Here is an 11,315-nt window from a genome sequence, read left to right as displayed (position 1 = left end):
ACACACAGATAGAGGTGGACAATCAACCCGAGATACAATGATGACAAGCTGCTGACATTTCAGAATCTCTCTTTGAACAGCAGGTGCTGGCTCTGTACACACAATGCTAGTGGGGAGGAAAGCTTTTCAGAAGTCTTTGCCCTGAATCCCAGAACGATGATGACAGCACTGCAGGAGACAGGCTGTGAGCTTGTACATAACTTGGTGCCAACTGTGACAAAGAACAGAATCCTGCCCCAAACCAAACACCTTTCTCAAAACCCACTTCAGAGCATTTTAGATGAGGGGAAAGGAGGCATTCATCATTACTGTAAGCAGAAAGACTGCAACACACCTTTGAGGAAAGGACCACCTGGCCAGCACACAGTCCAGAAGGAAAACTAGACCACCAGAGTTTCTGGCATGACAACAGATTTAGAAGGGCCTCTTGGGTCATCCAAGACCGTGCTATCACTTGCACCCACAACATATTACTCCTTTCCTAAGTGCCAAACTGCCCCCTCTGTTTACACAACAAAGCCATTTTTTGTGTCGGCACTATACTGCTTTTTTATTAAAGTAAGGAAATGGGACTGACTGTTCTGCTTTCAGCAATCTCTGCTTTAACAGCAGTGGGAGCTGTCTTTATAGCCACAATAATAAAACCCCTCTTTGCAGCTCCACTGAACAGCCCCTTGTCAGAGCTTTTTGGAGCAGGGGTATAGGACAGGGAAAATGTCATTTCCAGGAAAAAAGGAAGAAGAGGGTGCTACCTAGACTAAACACCTTATTCCTCTGTGCAGTTTTATGCTAGCCCTGCTTTCCTAGGGGTTCCCCGGTGTTGGCAGGAAAACAAACCCAAGCCTGTGAAGAAGAAACACTGTCATACAGGGGCGTGTTTGAAGGACAAATGCATATTGCTCAGCTCAAGATTCATCAGACAGAACCTTTATGGGCTTCTCATAAGTACAAGAGGAGAGTTCACCCACTGGCTTATGCCGCCACTGTGAGGGTACTGTAGGTGGACAGTACCAGTCATGCTGGAGCCCTGGGAGCTTGCTCCCACACAATGTCAAGAGTCCTCAGCTCTCACACTAAGCCCGGTGGAATTCCTCCTTCTCCTCTTGTTTCTCCTTTACCTTTGATATGCCTTCTCTTCACTTTCACGGGCCCACACAACAGCATTAGAAATGTTTCTCCTGTGCACACAGACACACAAGGACATGCCTTTCTTCATCTATTTTGATCTTACTGTATCTGCCTCATCCCTACATCTCCCATGGTCAGACCATAAAATACTGAGGAACACAAATCAGCCTTTGATCTCACCACTTTCTTCCAGAGTCGGAGCACTCTTCACTCTTTTGAGCAAGGGCATCTGCATTTTCATATATGTATATGACCACAAATGTACACAAAGGCTTCAACCTTCTCTTGAATGCAGCCAGCCCCTGTGGCATGAGGAGCTGCCAGTGTGTAGGGCCTGTACCACACAATCTAGGTGAAGATCTGTCTCATTATCTGTTAGTGTGCTTAATCGTCTCTTTTATAGAGTTACTCCATCCTCAGTGTCTACTCTCTGTCCTCCAACACCATTTAGTGGACCCAAGCCAGCAGTCCAAGAACTCTTGCTCCCTTTACACCTTGAGCAAAGCACAGTTACAAGGCACAACAATTAATACGCAGATCCATCGCCCCAGACAGCAGAGAGGGCTAGCCCTCTTTTTGTATGCAATCTGCCTCTCACTGAAATCCATTCTAATCAAGAAATCTTTACACAAGAAAGAAGAAAAACCCCCAAAACCAAATCGTGAAAGGTGACCCTCATTTTAGTAAAATGGTCCAAACCAAGGATCAAGTAAAGCCTGTTTTCTTCATTTCACCATTTATCTGAGCCACAGACAAAAGCAGGCCATCTTGGTTTTGCTGATACTTAAAATGATCAAGAAAGGACAGACAGCACCTCTAACATTCCCTTTTCTCTCCATAACAATCCTTCTTTTGGAAGCAAGAATATTAACATTTGAAAATTGAGATTTACCCTTCAGAAAAATAGGTGTCAGATGCAAGAGGAGACAGCAAGTGCACAGGAGTCCCACCGCTCAGATTAAAATCACATACTACATTATTTTGCCAGCTCCTGAAAAAAAGAAACAAAACCAAACAAACCACCAAACTGTAGTAGATAAAACAAGCAGCCGTGTTTACTCTTCAAATGCAGAGTAGCAACTTCCAGTCCTTTTGACCTGACCTAAGGCTTGCATACCCTAGTATTTGTGACAAATGAGGAACAAGACAAGATGAGCAGTTAGGCCTTATCTACCTAAGTCAGAGATAATGAATGACTCTGAAAAAGCACCCTCTCAGTACATAGCAGCAGCACAGATTCTCATTTACTCTCAGACACTGCACAAAAATACCACACTCCTCTCACCAGGTTAGAACTGGCCTGCTGTACACAGGGAAAGCTGGTTTAGGAGGAATGGTAAAAAAGGACTCAACAGCAGGAGAAAGAGAATGACCCACTGCAGCTTTTTCAGTGAACCTGGTTTTCATCATCACCCTTGTTTCATTTCATAAAGATTCCAGTGATGATAATAGAAGGAGAAGTAGGCTGATCTCTATCACACACATGATAAAAAAATAATGATACTAGCAGATACCCCTGATCTGGTATTTGCTGACCCAGCAAACACAGCCTGGGTAGAAACACGTAGTGGGGGAAAAAAGAGGGAGGAGCACGAAACAACATAATAAAAACCCCAGCTGTGAGATAAAAATGCCTATTTCTGTCATTCTCATCAAGAGCATCTCACAGAACCCTTGCCATCACAGACATATTCACTTTGCCAGGATTTATTTCTTCTAAGACATACTTCTTATATTAAGGAGGCAGTAAGGAAATGAGGGGTGTTAAGGCCTCAGAATTAAGCAGTTTAGTCTTGGAACATTGTCTTCTAGGTAAGACATGCCACCCAGTCTGGCTAGAGTTGCAGTGATTTAGAAGAAATATGTGCAGAAGTTGTGAGCTAATTAGAAATTATGGGATGTTGCACTCCCCAGTGATGAGGAGAAAATTTACAGTTAGCAGGAGCCCAAGAATTTCATTAAAAAGAATAAAAATTTAACCTCTTTGTTTCTGGTGTCATTTCCCTGAAAACAGAGAACAATCTAGACATTGGCTTTTCTTTCTGCAAGTAAAATTCACTCCAGACCATTCCCTCACCCTCCCGTCGGATTCATGAAATGCTGAAAACTTTTGAGTGTTTTTTAATTATTATTATTTCATTTAAACAATATGTTTGGGGCAAGATGGGAAAAGAGCAGCACCTTTTAAAAAAACCTGTTGTGTGCTATATAGGATAAACAGGTGAGCTTTAAAAAAAGTTAAGTTTATATATGTACATATACACACATACACTAAACCAAATTAAAACCAAAAAACTCATGAGGGGTCATTTTCAACACAACAAGAGAGAGGAAAACCTTATTTCACAGCAAGCAAAAGCACCACAAGATTAGAGCATACAACCACAGGTAGTGCAGATACCAAACTAGCCTGGGTCCTGGAAGCAGTGTAGCTAGAGCAGCACAAAGCTCCACATGGGCCAACTTATCCCACTCCCTGGCACAAGCGAGCAGAGCCTGCGTTCAGGATGGTGTGCTGTGCTGCGCAGGGTCTCACAGCTGCCTGCTCTATCTGCATTTGTTCTGGCAGGAGCCATAGGAAGTAACTAACTAGTGGGAATAAGAGACCCAAAGCTAGGCTACAGAACTGATTCAGCTACAGTATTTCCACAACAGAGGTGTCTGAGTTCCCCCATGTCTCTTGAGTGCTCTCTGTAGGTCATGCCTGCTTGGGTTACACAGCAGACAGCTCCTGATTATTCATTATTTGTGCACTGAGGTTCCCATTCCTCCTATGCCTGCATCTTTTATTTTCCTATGTCTCTTCCACCCCACACCACCACTCCTATTTCCTCCAGGCTGACAGGGTAATAAAATTAGGAAGGGGCATGTACCTCTAACCAAGGGAATAGCCAGCAACCAACTGGAGCTTAAAAAAATAACAGTGATTCTTAAAAAACCAAAACAAACCCCAACAACTAAAAAACTTGTTCAAGTTCTGCAGACTTCTGGCAGAGTTTGGTCATTTAACCCAGAGGTCTTTGTCTTCAGGGCCTGCAGGCTAAATTGTCTCAACTGGCAAGAAGCACACAGAGCACAAGGTAAAATCCTGACTGAAAGAAAAAAGCAGTAAGGGTCAGGGAGAGAAGAGGCTATCACATGGAAACCTAGTACTTCAGCAGCAGCGCTTATGCTACACGGTACGCTTTCAGAAGAGTGAATTCCTTTCTGTTGGTACGAGCTGCCCAGATGAAAAGAGCAGCTGCCATAAACTGCAAAGGCGCCGAGACACAGGCAAGGCAGAAGGACCAGCCGAATTCACCCCTCACATCATCAGGCAGGGGCAGCTTCTTATGGAGCAGCTTAATCCCAGCTACATAGCAGCCAACGAGGCCCAGCGTACAGAGCCCTGGGGAAGGAAGCAGCAAAGGACAATGAGCTCAGTGTTGAAGTGCTCTTGACTGTGAGCTTCTGGAGGAGGGAGGGTAAGAGGCGGGTGGCAGGAGACCTACCTGCTAGGAAATGGAGGACTCCAGTGGCAATGGCTGGGTAAAGGCTGCGACAGGCACAAGCACAGAGCCCAATCAGAGCCCCAAAGCACATGAGGCCAAGGCTGACAAAGGGCAGAAGAAACTGCAGTCGCCACAGATCTGCACATGGAAGAAACACACAAGTTTGTTGAAGATGAGCTTGAAACCGATCTTCTCCCAGTCTTATATTCCCTTCTACCCACGCCGCTTCTGCTTCATCAGACGTTTCACTTTCATAGCTAAAAAGGACCAAAGGCTCCACTGAAGTAGGAAGATTTGTTAATGTGCAAATTCCGGTACTGCAGTCACAGGCAAAACCTTTGCTAACACATTTAAGTTTTCCTTTTAAACTTTGACCTATTGCTTGTGCTACTGTAAAAACCAAGAAATGCAGAGCAAGATACACATGCTTTCCTCACTAGTGACTGTATTTGAGAAACATCTTTCCCCCCCATCCTACTTGTTTACCTGCCAGAAGTAAAAGACACTTACAAGTCCGATTCACATCCGTGCCACTGTTGTGATTTCCAGGCTCTATGTACTTTTCCATAAACTGATCAGAGAGGGAAAAACTGATGCAGTTTGTAATCATATCCGTTTCTGGGAAGAAGAGAAAAAATTACCATTAGGTGTCTTCCCACCATCCCTCTTTCAGTTCCTCCTTTCCCAACCATTTGAGGTGGGAAGCTCCTCAGAGTTCCATTTAGAGAAAAAAAAAACCTCTCAAAATAGATCTGTAGGATGACAATCGAGATCTGTAGGATCTCAATGTAGTTACTACAGTGAGGGTCAGCATTCAAACACACAGAATCTTCAAGCTTACACAAGTTATCCACAAAGAACTGTGCCATGCTTGACAGGCTGGGAAAGAAACGTGGCTCATGATGCTTAACTGGGTTGTTACATATTCTTGTATTCAGCTGTGCTTATCTCCATGTGCGGAACAGAGTACTGTACTAAACGCTTCATTCAAAAACAGGATAGGAAGGACTACTTAAAGAACAGAAAATATTTGCTTCTTTGCACTAAATTTTTCCTCTTTTATGTCTCGGATTTTGCTTTGAGAATACTATTGAGCAGAGCTGGTTTAAGTGTCTTCCAAAATAAGTGTTTTCATTAAAGAAAACAAGTATTTCTTGTAATTTTTTTTTAAATCCAGAAAAAGTGTTTGGAAGTGTTTTTAAGAGGGTTCAAAATGAAGGGCTTCACACACACAGGAAGTCTCCAAAAATCTACTTTGAAGCAATTAAAATAATTGCTCACCTCACTTTTTTAGGCCCCAACCATTGTGAAAAAGAATATAAATATTTCATTCTACATCCAGCACTATGGTACAAGGAGTTCAAGATGTGCTGGTGCAACAGTGGGACACTTGTGACATGTGAGCAAAATGAATGGCTGTCTAAAAGTTCCCCCTTGATAAAGCAGTATCTTTATTCCATTGCTGGATCCCAGAACCTCTCCTAAAAAGAAAGTGACTGGCAGAGCAACTATAACTGTATTCTCAATTGGACAGCAGATGCAAAAGAAAAATCATGTCATACCAGACTAAATTTAGATCGACTATCGTGTGTCAAATCCAGAGCCTGCAGCAGTGACAGCTACAGACCATTTTGCCTTTTGCTTCTTTAAAAATTCAGACTGTCTTTATTAAAAAGCCACAATCCCACATAGGCTAGAAATAAGCCTTCTGGAGGAAGAAAGTGGCATGGCTATGTTCTGAGGAAGTTAGCACATACCACCCCAGGCAAGCTAGGGAAGTGTTAACTGCTCTGGAGATACCTGGTGGGCTGTACCAGTGAGAGTTTTTGGGTACAGTGATACACCTCCGCCACAACCCAACCGTGCCGTTGCACCGGACGAGTGCGTCTGTGTAGGTCTTCTCATCTGCCTCTTCACTGACAAACTCGTCCCAGATGCTCCTACCAGCTTCACTGACATTCTCCGCTGGGGAAAGGGTGTGGTATTCGTACCAAAAGTCAGTGCCAATGGAAGCTGCCATATAGATGGTGGAGATGAGGCTGAGAACACAAGCAATTACCAGCGCTGTAGCAAAACGGTTGTCCATCATTGCGCCCTTGCTGCTGTAGGGAAAGAGAGAGCCAAGAGAGAGTAACTCTTCTGACAGTAACCCAAAGTTATCCTAGCAACGTCAAACTTGTGACATCATTTCTCTTATGCAATTTTCCTGCAGCATATGCATGTCTTCCTTTTCCAACATGCTGGAATCAAAGGAACACTGAGCAAGTCTACAGTACTAGTCAGCATCCACTGGATCTGCGACTTAAAGACACTGGTATCACCCTTCTCCCAGCCACACTGTGCTAGTTGCTCTCTCTGAGACAGCAACTGACAGAGCAAGAGCAACTCTGTCCCCAAAGCAGACGGCACAGCTCACAGCCATCTGTGATCCTGATTGTAGGGAACCGCAGAGAATCCATCCACAGCACCCAGGCAGAAGACTTATCTTTCCTTAAGGGATTACCAAGGGTAGAAGTTATTTTTAACCTCCCATCCCATAGGGCTTTCACAGCTTGTGTTTACACCAAAGATAAGAACTACAAGCACACCAAAAAAGCTCTTCCAGGCTGTTCACAAAGGGCAGCCATGCCAAGGTGCCAGAATACCTTTAGAGAAGCAGAGAAATGTATCCAGGCACTAGAGACAGTATACGACGGAAGCACTGAAAGGCCAATTTGGAAATCATGATAAATGCTGTGATAATGCCACAATACATAGAGTGATATTTCCAAAGAACTAAAACAATGTAGGGGGGGTGTGCTCTGTTCCATGGGAACAAGATGACAAGAGCTTCTAAAACTGAAAGGTCTTCATGTGCTGGCACGAAGGCTTTGCTCTGACTCCCTGTTTTAGGGGTCATTCATGCCCTCCTTTGCAGGGTCGTGCTCACAACTGGCATAAATTCAGGGTCAAAGGAAGCATGGAGGAAATACAGATACCACACATGATCACGCTTATGACAGTACTGTGACTTTAATGAGTAATTGATTGCTAATACATGGGATGTTTTGCAGATAGTGCAATACGTCAGAGGGCTCCTCTCAGTGCCTGTTATTATCACGCGTTTTCTGTGCCTGGTTACATTTATGGATTATGATGAATCAGGCTTGATGCACTTGCCAGAAAAAAAAAAAAGTTCAACTGAAGTTAAGTCTACAGCTAGAGCTACTCTGGTGACACGAGCTGCTGCCTAATCAGCTCTTGTCTCTTGTTTGTTCCACCTCCCTTCTCCCACATACATGGATCAAAATATTTTGGTCTGACTTCTTTCAACTGAATGAACCGCAACTGGAAACAGCAAATGCCTTTAAACACAACGTTCACAGGGGAAAACGTGAAAGCTCAAGTCAGACCCACTAGAAGGAAATTCTGAACTATGAAACAAGGTGCAAATTAAAGCAGGGAGCTTCAAAGGCCCTGGTATTTGCTGCTGACAATGCCATTCTTGTTTCTTCTCCCTCCATCTGCTCCTCTATTTGGTTGAAACAGGCTAACAGGGTTGTGGTGGAGAAATGCTGTGTACCCATATCATTCCCCATGCTTAAATTCCATATTAAACCAGGTATATGCTATGCAATATCCAACCCTAAACTGCATCCTTAGCAACAAGCAGGAGTAGAGCTGATTTTTGGTGAAGTGACAATTAGCGCCCATTTAAAATACTGCCAAGTCTGCATGCCACAACTGTATTTAAGTAATAATCCACAAGCCGTGAACTTTTATAAGCTAGGACAAATACCGACAGAGAAAACATAGTATCTGGTCTTATTTATCTAGAAGACAGAGAATCAAGTCCAGACTTGAAAGCAAATTCTCTGTGCAGTGTTTAATTTCTGGTTTCGTACTCCCATTCCCCACTGACATCCCAGCACCTCACTCAAGGTACACAGGACACTGGATGAGCAGACTACGGAGAGAGCAAGCTGCTGTATAGATCTGACCTCTCTGTTCATCCCCACTGACTTCACTGAGGGATCCCCTCCCCTTCACAAACTTCTCACAAAGCAAACAGGGCGAGTGGCATCTCCAGGGCCAAAGCTGTTGCTGCACAGCTCCTGCAGAGCTGAGCAGGTCCTCTGAGAACTCACTCTTGAGGCAAGAAGGAGAACAGGCTGGTGAGCAGGCTGGTCTGGATTTTCAAGTATATGGCAGCCACATTCACTGCAAGAGGAACCCTCTGCAATAGACTCCTCTCTTTAAAAAAAGGCTCTCTCTGGAAGGAGGAATCGCAAGAACCTACAACCTCCATCCTCAGATCAGTGTCTGGCAAAAAAAGAATGTCAGCGGAATGTTATTGGGCTATTGGTTTGCTGCCACTGACTTTTAATAGATACGCTCACAATAATAAAGTCCTATCAACTTTGTACCTAATATAGAGAAAGAAAACAACTGGCACAAAAATCTTACTTTCATATACAACATCCCTGCTGCCAGGTACAGAACACTGGTGCTGGAGATATCCCTTTCAGAGCATCATTAAAAGGCAACCACACACTTCTGTCCAGCCTTCTGCGCGTTGGCATACAGTGGACTCGGCAGAGTTGATGTCAGCTGGCAACCAAGAGCAGTTTGCAGGCAAAATGAAGGGTTAAACATCAAACAGCAAATTAAAGCACTGTCCAGTGTTCATTACCCATTTGGGTAAAAGGGACATGGCCAACTACTGACAATTGATCCTTGTAATGCACAGCTCCAGGGACAGGCAGGCAGCAGCCGAGGGGGCTACAGTCCCCAAAAGGTACCAGGTGGCTGGGTGGCATTTGTCTCAGAAAGAACACACATGGATTTTCAGTATGGACAAGACAATGCCAAAAGAAGAGCACATCCCCAACTCCTTATAATAAAGGTCCCCTCAATGTTTCTGCTTAACACTTCAACTACTTACAAAAAAGAATAAAAAGATGAAGAACTCTACAGCGCTTTAGGCAAATTTTAACCTGGAAGTTCTTCCTGCCACAGTGTAGCAGACTTGACTACCCTGCCCCTTCACCAGGTATATCCACTGCATCTCCATTTACAGCCTCCCACTTTCACGAGGTTGTCCTTTGCTCTGTTACAGAGAGAAACATCCTTCCAGCCCCAGGCAGAGCTCAATGGGAGCAGTAACCACAGTCAGTAAGAAAGAGTTACCAGAGAAGACCATGAAAACAGACACTGCATGCTTACAAGATTATATCACACTGCAAAAGTTTCTATGCAGAACAATATGTAGGAGGTGCCTTAAAATAAGCTTACTTAACAAAAATTAATGCTACTACTACCAGAGATGACATTAAAGACATACATACTGATAACAGAAATACTTTGCCTTTATAGGCCGTCAGCAAGAACCTTCATTGTTTTTACAGAAGGGTCTGTCCATATAACACTGCATTTTACTGTAACAGCAGAAGCTATTTCAAACAAGCTACGGCTGAAACCAAGCTACGCAATGGATATTAGACAAGCCAAGGCACTAGTGAACAGGCACTCAAGCAGAAATGTTTCACAGGATATTATAACTATACTCATTTTTTAAAGGAGTGAGACATAAAAAGTTCAAAGCAGCAGCTCATAAAAGAGAAGGCAAAGGCCAAAGCAGTAGCAACATTCAAAGGAATGACTAGATGCATGCACTTCATTGAAGAGGGAGGAAAAAAAAGGGCAAGTCAGTAGAGCTGAAAAAACACAGAACAGGAAACAATGCTACGGAACACCTTCATACCTTCAGAGGTCCTCAGGGTCCCTCAGGTCACACAGCTCCAATGATTCCAGGTTACTTCAGAGGCACAGTGTTATTTGTGACATGTGGCAAGCGGAGAGCATGAAACGCAAACTTCCTGACTGCTCTAGCTGTTCCATTCATTCAGCTTCTTCAACACCGCCAGTCCACAAAACATGATCTAGGAGTAGAAAGCAAACCGAACAGCCTGAGACCACAATTCCACTTGGAAATTATTTCACAAAAATCTCATTAAGCAAAAACATTAAAAAGGGAGAAGCGATTACTCAAAAGCCCTCGGGCCAACAGCGCTCTGCTCCACGGACACCAGCCCAGCGCCCGGGCGGGCCGGCAGCCGCGGGGGAAGGGGCCGCACAAAGGGCTCTCGCCCCGCGCCAACGCGGAGCCCCGCACCGGCCGGTTCCCGGGGCCGCGCTCCGGCACGGGCCGCAGCCGCGCCAGCGGTGCCGACACGCTTTGGACCCCGCCGCCGGGCCGCGGCACGGGGCAGGCCGCCCGCGCCGCCTCCACGGAGCGCGACCGCGCTGCCGGGCGCCCGGCCTCCGAGCCGACAGCCCTGCGAGCGGGAGCAGCCACCCGGCGGGCAGACAGCCAACCTACGGAGAGAGCCTCATCCCCGACACCTCTGCCCGCTCCCGCCCTCCGCAACCACCCGGCCCGGCGCCGTACCCACCGCCCATCGCCGCCTCGCACCCCCGGCCCGGCCCGGCCCGGCCCCGCCCCGCCGCTTCCGCCCCGCCCCAAGCCAGGGACACACCCCCGCGCCCAGCGGGGCACTCTGGGGGATGTAGTTCTCCCGCCCTCGCCCGGAACAGCCGCTGCCCTCCGGCCCAATGGCACCATGGGAGTTGTAGTCCACGTCGCCCCGCCCCCGTGCCGCCGCCGCGGTGCCTCCTGGGAGTTGTAGGCTCCCGCCGCCTCTGGCGCCGCCAGCC

General features: G+C 45.8%; 1 protein-coding gene across 8 annotated transcripts; it reads right to left on the bottom strand.

The window, feature by feature from the left end:
* Positions 1–2,062: 2,062 nt before the first annotated feature.
* On the bottom strand, positions 2,063–11,133 carry CLDND1 (claudin domain containing 1). 8 transcript variants are annotated; one of them, XM_030475812.1, is made up of 7 exons: positions 11,054–11,098; positions 10,363–10,540; positions 6,679–6,721; positions 6,420–6,584; positions 5,130–5,237; positions 4,620–4,757; positions 2,063–4,516 (listed from the first exon to the last, which is right to left on the bottom strand). In XM_030475812.1, the coding sequence occupies exons 5-7, from the start codon at positions 5,227–5,229 to the stop codon at positions 4,296–4,298; spliced, it is 459 nt and encodes a 152-aa protein (XP_030331672.1). In that variant the 5' UTR covers positions 5,230–5,237; positions 6,420–6,584; positions 6,679–6,721; positions 10,363–10,540; positions 11,054–11,098; the 3' UTR covers positions 2,063–4,295. The 8 variants fall into 8 exon arrangements, with proteins under 8 accessions (XP_030331672.1, XP_030331667.1, XP_030331669.1 ...); XM_030475807.1 differs by having other exon boundaries at positions 6,420–6,721; positions 11,054–11,133; XM_030475809.1 differs by having other exon boundaries at positions 6,420–6,721; positions 11,050–11,126.
* Positions 11,134–11,315: the final 182 nt, after the last annotated feature.

The sequence above is a fragment of the Strigops habroptila genome, chromosome 2 (assembly GCF_004027225.2).
Source record: "Strigops habroptila isolate Jane chromosome 2, bStrHab1.2.pri, whole genome shotgun sequence".
In the NCBI taxonomy this organism is placed as follows: Eukaryota; Metazoa; Chordata; class Aves; order Psittaciformes; family Psittacidae; genus Strigops; species Strigops habroptila.
Note: the sequence above shows the minus strand (reverse complement) of the source record. Positions and strands in the feature narration are given on the sequence as shown.